Source organism: Coloeus monedula (genome assembly GCF_965178545.1).
Source record: "Coloeus monedula genome assembly, chromosome: 3".
Taxonomy (NCBI): Eukaryota; Metazoa; Chordata; class Aves; order Passeriformes; family Corvidae; genus Coloeus; species Coloeus monedula.
In genome coordinates this window covers 85,062,298-85,075,202 of record NC_138783.1, presented here as the reverse complement: position 1 = coordinate 85,075,202, position 12,905 = coordinate 85,062,298, and the positions used below count along the sequence as shown (strand labels likewise).

Genomic DNA, 12,905 nt, shown 5'->3' with positions numbered 1-12,905 from the left:
CTGAAGATATCATACCCAAGATTTGAAATCCCCTTTTTCCATCTGCTTTAAGAACATTTACAGTTTGCATTGTCATTTCCCTGACAACCCCCCCAGGCCTGCTTTCCCCTGCCCAACCCCCAGAGCTTCCCTCACCCTGCCCAGAGCCCAGAACCCCACATCAGTCCCTGGATCCATCAGCCCCTGCCCAGTGATACCACAGCAGGGCCAGTCTCTGGGTTCCCACAGCCCTGCCCTGCCCGAACATGGGCCCTGCCAAGCTGGGCCCACCCTCAGGCCCATGACCCTTCCCAGTCCCCAAGAAGGTTCCTGGTGGTCAGGGTTGGGGTTGCCCTGGGTCCCCAGTTGCTCCAATCTGGACTGGAGTTGGGGTGGGCTGGGACTGCCAGGCCTTGCCCCGATGCCTTCCATGGAGAAACCCGATCCTCCATCCCCCAGAGATGACTTGTATAGAGAGATGCTTTGTACTTCTCAGTATTGTTTAGAGCTAGAGAGAAATACCTGTAAAAGTAAATATTTTTATGCACCTGCTGGATTCCCAAGCACCAGCATGCTCTGGTGCAATGAAAAGAGAAATTTAACCAGCTAACTTCTTGTTCGTGTTATAAGAAGTCCTGGGTTGGGCAATTACAAGAATTTGCTATGAATCAGGGGGGAAGTGATGAACATTTATTTTGCAACACTTCCGATGTTAAGATGGTTCCCCAAAACACAAGCAGCGAGGGAGACAGCCCTATTTATAGTTATACAGCCTTTTAAAATATAGCATTTCCATCTTCTCTGAACCTGAAGACTATAATAGATAAACAAGGTAAAGACATTTTGAAATAGAAGGTAGGTCCATCTTTTTCTTTCCAACTGTTTTGTTTGCTGAGGTATTTACTGAATCTCCAGGAAGTCCAGGACTGGAGGGGTCATGTCCCAGACAAAAATCTAAAGAGCTGTCAGAGGAATATATGGAACTAAGTTGAATGAAGATTTTTTTGCAAATAAAGTACCTGCAGCATGCTAAGAAAGAGCCTAGACAAAATTTTGATTTTTTACTGGGTTTGATACTGAATTTTTAAAAGTGAGAGACTGTTCCTCAGTCATAGAATCATATTCACAGAATGATTTATGTTGGAGAGGATCAAACCCTTCAGGGACATGTTCCAGTAGACCTGGTTGCTCAATGTCCCATCCAACCCGGCCTCAAACACTTCCAAGGATGTTGCATCCAAACTTCTCTGGGCAACCTGTTCCATTGCCTCACTGCCCTCACAGTAAAGCTTTGTATCTGACCTACATCCTTAAAAGCACAAGAACTAACACCCTCAGCAAACTTACCATATTCAACATTGGGTAACTTGAGTTGATGGATATTACTGTGACCTATTTTGATATGTTCTGCTTGCAGCTGTTTACCCACCTGCCTGACATCTATTCATCCTAAACTTTATACATAGGAGATAGAAGAACAATCTTTAGGCCTTAAAATGCTGTCACCCTGTATGTCAATGTATTTCCATAAAGTTTATGCAATACTCCTGAGATCACCAGCTTTTGTTTCACACAAATTGTTTTGTTGCAGCTATAATACTATTTTTGGAGGATTTATCCATAAAAAATTTCTTCATTGAATCTTTCAGGGCAAATATCTTTCATTGTTAGCAAACAAAATGAAATAAGTCTTTCCTAAACTAAGCAATAACTAGCTGGAGTCTAACATACCTAAGTGTGTGCCATGATCCTCCAGCTTGAAGGAGTCACATGATTTTTCCTCATCATGGATATTCCTGTGTTTGCAGGCATGAATGGGTCGGCCATTGAAAACTTCTCCTGTGTGATTTATAACATTTTCCTCATGAACTGCACTTGGCAGGCAGGAAGGCATGCTCCAGCAGATACACAGTATTTTCTCTACTGGCAGAATTCAAGGTAAGTAAATCTGCTTGAGCCAGGGAATTCTGAATTCTCATTCACCACATCACAATGCCCATGTTTAACTAAAATACTTTGCTGTATGCAGAGATGAAGAGGAGATGGAATGTGAGCTTTACATTAAAGATGAAAATTGCAGAAATATGGGATGTATCTTCCAAAATGTGAGCATAGGGACTGAAAAAGCTTACTTCCTGGTGAATGGGTCTAGCAAAGACTCCCTGATCCAGTTCTATGATGAGTACATTGACCTGTATAAAATTGGTAAGTAAATAGTTTATTTTGGCTTTATTTTAATTATTGTATTAAAATAGTAGAGCATTTATCCCTGAGAAGGAATCATGTACCCTGTCTTACCTAGAGTTGAGAGTAAGAGACTGTGGCCTTCTCCAGAAAACCTATTCCTGAAGCAGAAGACAAAGAGGGGAGTCAAACAGGAAAGCTCCACAGCTGCATTCTGTCTCAATTTCTTTAGCAATCTTCCCTTATGGTATTTAGGTTTTTCTCAAGCAAGGTCCACAAAACTTAACAAACTGTACTTTTCCCTGCTGTCCTTTCAGTGATGGCCAAACACCTTTCAACAGAGGAGAGGGGAGACTTTTTAGAAGTTTATCTGAGCACTGATTTCTGCTTTTCATTACCAGTGGGGAAGACATACAGGACACCATACCCTGGAGTAAATGAATTAAGATACATACAACATACCTTATGCACATGGTGCTGTACTTGAAAGCCTCCTGTGCAGTTACTTTTACTGTGGTAAATTCTCATTGGAAATGTCACACTGGTTTTGGTATTGCGTTAAAAAAATGCACAAAAAAGGCTTCATTCTATAAGAAGAAATTGACCTGTAACATCACTCATGGCAGGTAAAACAAGATTGTTCTTAGACCAAGTAGCCCATCAAAAATAGGCCAGGCCTGTCCCTAAAGACAGTAGTGTAAAGCAGTAGTGTAGCTGATATTAAACTTTCCTCTATCAGCCTTTTGTCACCCTTTCTGCCATGAGTGACTGTCTTTTTCTGTTCCATTAATCATGTCATTGGCAATGATCAAAAGATAAAGGTCCTCATAATTTTGCTTACATCTGTGAAGTGAAGGGAGATATATGAAGAAGTTGGCTAGGCTGTTAAAAATGGAGTGTCTTTCTTAAACTTGTATGTCTACTTTTGCAAGGAGGGAATAAACTGCAAAGTTCACGACAGACTGAAAGCAACACCTTCGTGTCACAGAAACATCGTGAGGAGGCTTAGAGAAAAAAAGGTCTTTGAATTTCGTACTTTAGGGATAGCAGCAGCTATAATAATATAATAATATAATAATATTACTCTGCAGTAATAAACATCATCATAGAAAGACAGTACTCTATCTTATTCATCTAGAAAAGTAAATGGAGGGGGAGTTGTGTCTTCGTATCCTCCTATATTATGTTCCCTGTCTTAGTCCCTTTTTTTTCTCATCCTGTGTACATGGTTTAGAAAACTTTTGTCTTTCAACTATTTCTAATTGGTCCTAAGAAAAATAGATATGAACTAGCATCTTTCTTCATAGAGTGTTACTTGCAATTTCACTCTCTTTCATCAAATCAAAAAGAGATCAAGGGATTTTTTTTAAAAAAAGTGAATTATTTCAATTCTTGATTATATAATTTCAGAAAAGCTCATGCCTCCATCAGATATCACAGTCAACTGTGATGAAATGAAAAATGATTGCATTATTCAATGGCAACGACCCCAAATAAGTCATTCTAACAAAGGCAAGTGTTTTAAATATGAAATCAACATAAAGTACAAGGTAAGAATGTCCTCACACTTAATATTAATTCATATGTTTGCATTTAGCAATGCACATGGGTGGAAATAAAATCAGTCTCTCTTCTATGATGTAGCCTTCCCCATACATAGCATCTTATTCCTTTGTGACTGCACTTTTCAGGTCCATACCAAATCCTGTTATGCCATACTGCCCCATTTATTTTTTTTTAAATCCCTGCTCCCTTGAGTAAGATGCTGCTGGAGATTCACTGGATGACTGAGACAGTCCCAGAGGAGAAGCATGGTAAATCAAGATTCAAACATATCACAGCTTTGTGACAGCAGTCAGAAAAGGCACTTCTTACACTAAAACCTGTTGGAGTTGTCCTGGGTTGGACTATTTCCAGTGGAGACTGGATCTCTGTGGAAGGGCAGAGCTGGGTTTTAAATAGTGAAAAGAGAACTGTACATTCACTTAACAAGTTTGAGTTAATGGAAGTGAATGAAATTTTTTCATAAATGAAACACAAATAGCTTATTGATATATAAGCATCATACCTGTTGGTCCAGAAGTTGAAGATTTGCAACGATAAATAAATGGAAAATAGATGTGAGAGAAAGCAGAAAGGCCGTGTAATTAAGGACAGGTTAGTGGGGGTATGACCTTGACTTCACAAGTCTTCCGGCAGCAATAGGGAAGGAATGAGGCTGCCGTGTTCCAAGAGTAGATGTAAACCACTGTGGCAGAATTGCATCAAAAGGCCACAGGGTGGCAGATAGAGACTACAAAGGAAAAATCGTACTGAACTACAACCGGATTTGGCCACCCACTTAGTGCCTGATTGAAGGCATTCCCTAGGTTTCTGAAATTTGGAATTTCTTAGTCTGGATTGGGCTTGCTATTTCACGGATGATTTTTTTTGCAAGCCAAACTAACTGCCATGAAACAGCATTACTTCTCTGAATCACTTGGCTGTTTTAACAAAGAAACCTTACTGAAAACTCTGTCTGACATTGGAATAAAAGTCTATTGCAGTAAAACAATATTTTTTTAGTAACTTTAATATATGTAATATCCATTTTATAAAGAATACTCAATTCACACCTTGTCTGAATTTTCTAGTTTTTTTTCCTAATCATTAGTGGTTTTCACCTACCTAATTATGTCAAAGTCCAGCAATTATTCCAGCAACTGAGCAGTGTAGGCTCCCTTGAGACTTATAAGATGCAACTATAATCATATCTTTGGAGGATTTAGCCATAAAAAATTCTTCTGCCAAATTCATTTCTTCATCACTGCCAGGTCTAAACTTGTGGGTTTTTACCAATACACTATGAGCAACAAATGCTGTACTGCAGTCAGCCTTTAAACTTTACTTTGCACAATTGAAATTTCTTGCATTGGGAGCAGACAACAACAAAAAAAAAATTAAAAAGGATAAAAACATTAATAACATAATTTCAATCACATTTTTTCATGTTTGAAAAAAATGTTTCTTCTTCAGTAGTGTTTCTTGTTAAAGCTTTATGGATTAGGATATCTGAGAAAACCAAAGGCAAAGACTTAGCAACGAAAACCGAGCTAAAAAGGCACCAAATACCTCTACCTCCCCTATGTTCTTTGTCACTAGGTTCTCCCAATTCAGTGAGCAATCGGCCTGCTTTCTTCTTAACCTCTCTTGTTGTCAATGAACTCATCAAAAACTTTCTTGTAATCGCCTCCCTTGCTAGTCTTGACTCCAGCTAAGCTTTGTCTTTCCTGACTCCATTCCTGCATTTGCAGATGATGTTGTTGTATTCCTCCCAAATCCCTTCTTCTACGTTTTGTACAATTCCTTCTTGTCTCTGAGTTCAGACTCAGTCTTCATGTCCTGTCATGCTAACCTGTCACACTTGCTTGATTTTCTGCACACCAGAATGGACCATTCAGGTCTGTCCAGAGAAGGGCAGTGAAGCTGGTGAAGAGTCTGGAACATAGGTTTTATGAGGAGCAGCTGAGGGAGCTGGGGTTCTTTAGCTTGGAGAAAAGGAGGCTCAAGGTAGTCTACATCCACCTGAAGAGACATTGTAGCAGCTGGGAGTCAGTCTCTTCTCCCAACAAACAAACCACAGGACAGCAGGAGATGGCCTCAAAGTTGCACTAGTGGCGGTTTAGATCAAATATTAGGGTGGTTAGGCATTTGAGCAAGCTGTTCAGGAAAGTGATGGCATCACCATCCCTTGAAGCACTCCAAAAAACATGTGGCTGTGTGTTCAGTTCAGGTGTCAGGATCAGACTGGCCTCCACCAGTTGCTGTGCCTGCCTGGACTCAAGCAGCATCCGATACACCAGCACGGAGCAATGGTCAGAAGACTTTCATTACCTCAGCATCCCAGCAAAGGTTCCCAAGTAGTTTTGTGAGTGAGGTAAAGGGGCAAGTGAAGAAATCCCAGGCACTGTAGAGCAGCAGCCCTTGGCAGAGGACAATGGGCTTGAGTTTATGAGATACCTCACGAGCACCAAGTGTGATGCCTACATGAATAACCTTGTGAGTTGTCACACAAAAAGCGCATGGCTGATTAGGGTAGAGCACATAATACGAAACAAGTTTTGGGAAAATCCAGCCAAAGGCAACATAAGTAACAATATTTATTGCAATGTAGAATAGTGATCTTAACAAAGCGTAAAGGGTTTCATGATAAGCATAATGTGGGTTATTGCTGTGCTTCCATCACCTATCCCCTTGTCATTCTTACACATTTAAACCTGCAATGTGGCACTTGCAGACATGGTTTAGTTGTGAACATGGCAGTGCTGGATTATTGGTTGTACTCAATGATCTTAGAGGTCTTTTCCAAGCTAAACAATTCTATGATTCCATGATTCCTGTGCTCTGAGGAGGTTGTCCTTGTAGATCAACCAGTAGCTTGGCCCTTGGGGGCACTTCCCCTTGAGTACTAAGGCCTGTGACTATGAGGTTTCCTGTAGAGGGTCTCATCTGCTTTTTCTTGATCATGAGATCTGGAACAAGAACCTACTACATTTACACCTCTGCTGGTCTGTCCTCTGATGCCTTCTCTTACTGGTTCATTATTTATCCCCAGACAGAGCTCTATGCATACAAGGAACTCCTTTACACACCGTAGAAGGACCGGGTTACCAAGCCTGTTTGCAAGGACATAATCACCCTCCTTGGTTCGATGCATCCCATGCCTGCCCAGTAGCCCCCATTTCTCAAAAAGGATCCCAAGGTCATAGAAGACAAAGCCCTGCCTGTGACAGCAGTTACTCAGCCAGGTGTTGACCTGTTGAATGACTGCAATTCTGTTCAAGCCTTTCCCTCTCACTGGAAGGCCTGAAGAGACACCATCTAGACTTCCTGCCCTTCACCATCCCCCCAGTGCTCTGTAATCACCCTTGAAATCTTCCAGGTTACCCCTGGGCCTATAAAGAAGAACAAAAAGGGGTTCATTGGCCAGATATTTCTCCTAGATTGATCCCTGTGCAAAATTATCTTGATTGCAGATACTAGGTGTCCTGGACAGCAGCTTGCTTTATAAAGTTTTAGAGTGGTTTGGGTTGGAAGTGTCCTCAAAGACTATCTAGTTCCAATCCCCCTGCCATGTCAGGGACACCTTTCACTGGACCAAGTTACTCAGAGCCTCATCCAACCTGGCCTTGAACACTTCCATGGATGGGTCATCCACAGTTTCTCTGGACAGTCTGATCCAGCTCCTCACCACCAGCACAGTAAAGAATTTCTTGCTAATACCTAATCTAAACCTACCCTCCTTCAGTTTAAGGCCAATCCTCCATGTGAAATTAATACTTACCCTTGTGAAAAGTCCCTCTCCAGCTTTCCTGTAAGACCCTTTAGGTACTGGAAGCTGCTGTAACCTCTCCCTAGAGCATTTTCTTCTCCAGGCTGAACATCCTCATGTTCAGATGCCACAGGAGTATGCATGCAATTATTTGAAAAAATAAGTCTGGATTAATTGAATTTTGTTTTTAAATGGTGTATTGCAAAATAATTACAAAAATATATAACTAGTAGTCTAATGGAGATGATATAGTCTGGAGTTGGTTGTGTGTGGTCAGTAAATTATGTGGTAGTTATTCAGAAAAGATGAGCAAATTGTATTGTCTGTCAAAAATGTAGTGGAGGGCAGCCTAAAATATTTGTGAATCCATGCCAGTACCAAATATTTTCATCTAAAAGAAAACAGTATTTACATAGTATTTGCAATTACATACAGTGACACTTATTGTAAAATTAAAACATTAGATGTAAACTAAAAAGTTTATTTCACAGATTTTTTTTATCATCTTTTTCTCCCCCCTGGTGTGTGTAAGAATAAACTTATCATTTCCATTCAGGTCTGGCTCAGTTGCATTTCAGTTTAATCACCAGTCTGAAATAAAATTTATATCTCAACTGCAATGATAAGGAAAACAAATATCTTTCCATAGCAGAATTAATCGGCATTGTAGATGAATTAGATATTAGATACTAAATGTTAGAGAAATCATTAGTTCTTCTGAACAAACCATAAAGTACATAAGAAAGAGAATGCAGAAAAATGGGACAGTATATAAAAATTAATTATTATTGAAACATAAAACAAGCAATGATAAAAATTAAGTTAGTTGCTTTTCTTTTTCTCTCAATTTACAGGATAATCCTAAAGGAAAACCCATATATACTTCTAGACAAGTGAGTCTGTTTGTTCTGTTAATCAGCAATACATGTTCATTTCATTGTCAACTGTGAAAAGTAAATAGCATGCAAATACCTTTAAATCGGTATGTCCTCAGTGTCCTATGCTTTATGGGATCCTTATTTATAGATTTCATGAATGTGTCAAACTGCTAAATCATCATGGCATATGTAATTTATTAAACATTCAAGGGCAGAACTTTATTGTTTTGCTGTAAGTATTTTGAAAACTCTTCCACTTTTCATTATATTGTCCACTCTCCCTCTCAAATATTGGGAACAGAGTTTGAAGTTACACATCACTGACAGCAGAGAAAAGACAAAGCATCTCCTAGGAATTTAATTTTATTTATGAAAAACATAGACCACAAAAGTCCTTTTAGGATGGAGGCTGTCATCCAGGTATGCCACACCTCCTTTTAATCAGTGCAGCTTGCACGTCCCACCTCTATGCAAAAGTCTCCAAGAGCAAGAGTATTGCAGTAAATTCTGGTAACACTAATTATTGCAATCTTCTACTTATTTTACAGTTTGGCTGGAAAGTTATGCTTTGTCTGAAAAGTCATAATGCAAAGACTGAGGCAGGTGCACAGACACCTTCCTCAAATCACTCAGTGCTAGCAGTACTGACATGAGATGGTTCAAGACCTTGTTCTACCTCTCTATGTGCTGTGGGAAATTATCAATGAAACAAATTGTATCATAAGAAATCATAGGTTATACTTTTACAGTGTAAAAGATGAAATGCTTCTAAATGTAAAAAGTTTAGCAAGTGTCAGGTTATTTTTGAGATACACATTTGGGTAAATATTATATAAATAATAATGATCTTTTTTTTTTTCCTCTGGAACAGCAACCTACTTTAATAAACAATGCTTTCATAGCCTCTTAAAAGTTTCACTGGTAAATGGCACATGTATATTTTCGACACCTAGGCATGGAACAAAGAGAACAATTTGGTTTTCTGTTTTCTTTAGGAGGGGGTAAATAGTCACACATTTCCAAGATCTAACACAAGAAAGAAGTATCTCTTGAAAATGAGAGCAGCTGGCAGTGCCTGCCTTGTGAACCCAGCCTGGGGGGAATGGAGTGCACCTGTTGAGTTTGGTAAGAACAAATCTATGCCCTGGGCTACTCTTCCCCCAGCGATGTCCTGTCTACCTCACACATTGCCATGCACATACGGACACACAGATGTACAAAGGATTGGCAAAATTTTTGGTTCACACCAGGCTACAGAGAAGAGCAGGAAGAGACTTTATAGATTTCTTAACATTTTAACACTGGAAATAACATTAAAAAGTTACACATTTGCAGCTGTAGTGAGCTCCTGCTTACTGCAAGGGGTGTACAAATAGGATCAATGTTATTCCTTCCCATCAGACATTTCTGCTGAAGTGATAAATTACAGAGTTCATTTCACACCAAGCAAAACCTTTCAGACTGACATTCACCACAGTCAGTCAGCACAGTAGATGTTTGGCACAACATGAAGCTCAACAAGACCAAGTTCAAGGCACTGCACCTGGGTTCAGGGCAACCACTGGTATCAGTACGGGCTGGGGGATGAAGGAATTGACAGTAGCTTTGCTGAGAAGGACTTAGGGGTGCTGGTAGATGGCAGGTTGGACATGACCCCGCAAGGTGCACTTGCAGCCCAGAAAGCCAAACCTGTCCTGGGCTGCATCAAAAGCAGGGTGGCCAGCAGGGCAAGGGAGGGGATTCTGCCTCTCTACTCTTCTCTGGTGAGACCCAACCTGCAGTGCTGCATCCAGCTCTGGGGTCCTCAGCATGGCAAGAACATGGATTTGTTGGAGTGAGTCCACATGAGGGTCACAAGAAGGATCAGAGGGCTGGAACACCTCTTGAAGTCTGAGAGAGTTTGGGTTGTTCAACCTGGAAAAGAGAAGGCTCCAGAGACACGCTCTTGCAGTCCTCCAGTACCTAAAGGGACTACAAGAGACCTGAAGAGAGACTTTGTGCAAGGTCATGTCGTGATCGTTCAAGAGGGAATGGCTTTAAAATTACAGAGTGTAGACTTAGATTAGATTTTAGGAAGAAATTCTTCACCATGAGGGTCATAAGGCACTGGCACAGGTTGTCGAGAAAGACTGTGGATGCTGCATCCCTGAAAGTGATCAAAGCCAGGTTGGGGCTCAAGCTGGTCTAGTGGAAGGTGTCCTTGCCTGTGGCAGAGTGGCTGGAATTAGATGATCTTTAAAGGTAACTTCCAACCCAAATCATTCTGTGTACTGGAATTCTATGATCTATTCCTCGTATAAAAGCAACAACAACAACTATTATTATTATTAATTAATAATAACAATAATAATAATAATAATAATAATAATAAATGTTTCTCCTTCAGGAAATGAAGAAATTATATATTCTTCAGTATGGATTTTACTTGTGGTAGCAGTTGTGACACCCTTAATTGCAATCCTCACAGTTTTGTTCTGCAAAAGGTAAACTTAATTTATGCATTTATTTTATTTTCTGTAGGTGTGTGTAACACCTGTAGTGCTTAAACAAATAAGGTGTAGGTGTCTCTGTAGGATACGTAAAATAAACCACATGTGAAACAGAAACAGAAAGGATGTTCTATGATATGATGCACTTTGCATAGAAATATGCAATAATTCAGAAAAGATACTGCTCTCTCAACTTGTTAAAATTTTTCCCCCACTTTTCACTGTTTGTAATGACATAGGACAAATTCCTTTTTCTTTCAGTGAAGGAATTTTACTACTAGTAAATCTTGAATCAAAAATGAATCTATTACCATCCAAATTATTAATGTTTTCCTGATATGTGTTCATTCTGTGTTGAGATTATGTATATTTTTCAGTTCACTTCTGAGACTGAAGAGGAAGATAAGAGCTGCTTCAAGGGTGCAATGGTTTTGTCACATTACGATTATTCAATTTTAATTTTGTATTCAATACTCTTTGATTTCCAGGACTGGCTGTTGGAAGGCAGCATTTCCACAGATCCCAGGACCAAAACCTGCTTTTTTGACACTGGGTGATACAAACCTAGAGGTATGTTCTCTTTCTATTTTTATATTAAATGTGTGAAATACATACAAAGCTCTACTGGATGAATTTTTAAATGATAAGGTACTTATTACAAAGGATCACTCTTCTTTTTGCCATATCCTGAAGAATTACAAAGTAAAATCAGCAGGCAAGTTTGTTAAGGGAAGTCAAACGTAGTGCTCTTCCGGAATCACGGGGTTTCTCCCATTCCAGTCTCACAGGTGCACAGGCTGATGGTCCCATTGGTAGACTCAGGCAGCAGGAAGGGCTGTTCACTTTCCCAACATGAGGCACAGACATGAACAATGACACAACAGAGCACAGTGAGGCAGCCGGACACAAAACCAGCACAGCTGCCTCTACCAGCACCACGGCAACACCATCAGCAATCTCATAATTAGAGTCCCAGACATCACAGCCCTCTTGCCACTCTCCAGCTGAGCAGGGCTGGATTTGCCAGTGAGACGAGTACACCTCCTTGCTCTCTTCATTTACAACCACCATAGAGTTCCTCACATCTGATCCTGGCGTCTGAGCCCTGTGTCCCCCCCACCAGGTCCCACCCTCCAAGCTGCCACCTTGAATCCCTCCAGGTGCACACCTCTCCTTCTTACCCACTAGCAAGTCATACACACAGGATAGAAAAAAAGGTGACGCAGAAAATGGTTCAAAATAGGGTTTTGTAAGGAAACAGGACAGACTGTGGTGGTGACACACAGCAAAAACAGGTGAAATACTTTCAGAATTGTGCATAAATAGATGCTAACCTAACATTATGTATAAGACTGATGGAAGTTTTTATTTTCCTTTCAGCTGATGGAGAACAAAATTCAGTCAATAACATCTGAAAACGAAGAGATAGTATTAGTTGCTGACATTGTGAGATAACCAAGAAAAATGGAGGAGCCTGAAAGTGCATTTCTTAGACAACTCTATATTCCTGTGGAAAGTCTGGAATAATATATTGGCTTTCTCCACTTTCTTCTTTTTCTTGTATAGAACAGTGATGCAACCAAGAGAGAATGATATCTCACATTCAATCTTTCTAAATGCCATTGTATTTGCTTATAGCTTTGGCTAATTTTAACTGTTTGGGTAAGCTGTCCCTATTGGATATCTTCTGTTTTGTAAATAATATGGAAATATTTCATTCAAGAAGTTTTATTTATATTTTGATCTTAAGGAAAAATGATTGGTTTTCTGTCTCATGTTAAAAATATTAATAATTAATTTATTGAGATGAATACAATTTAAAAAATTCTGATGCCTGAATTCCATTGTTCTACTGTCAAAAATGGGTCAATTCATACTAGAAGTTTCTTTGGAGCTCTTCAAGTACACATGGGCAACTAGAAAATTGAGATTGGCTCAGATTTTCACACTTGACATTTGAACACTGATATTTCATTATTAGACTAGTTTTATAATGATACTAGACATTTGATTATTAGACTAGACATTCCCAGGACTATTTTCTTGCACAGAGGCCAATTTACT

At 39.7% G+C, this 12,905-nt stretch overlaps 1 protein-coding gene across 1 annotated transcript; it reads left to right on the top strand.

Moving 5' to 3' along the window:
* Window positions 1-1,789: 1,789 nt before the first annotated feature.
* Window positions 1,790-12,296, top strand: LOC309570822 (granulocyte-macrophage colony-stimulating factor receptor subunit alpha-like; the record flags this gene model as incomplete). Its single annotated transcript, XM_082277834.1, has 8 exons — window positions 1,790-1,917; window positions 2,009-2,184; window positions 3,574-3,713; window positions 8,329-8,367; window positions 9,348-9,477; window positions 10,739-10,835; window positions 11,330-11,411; window positions 12,222-12,296. 8 exons carry the CDS (start codon window positions 1,790-1,792, stop codon window positions 12,294-12,296), a joined length of 867 nt encoding a protein of 288 aa, XP_082133960.1.
* Window positions 12,297-12,905: the final 609 nt, after the last annotated feature.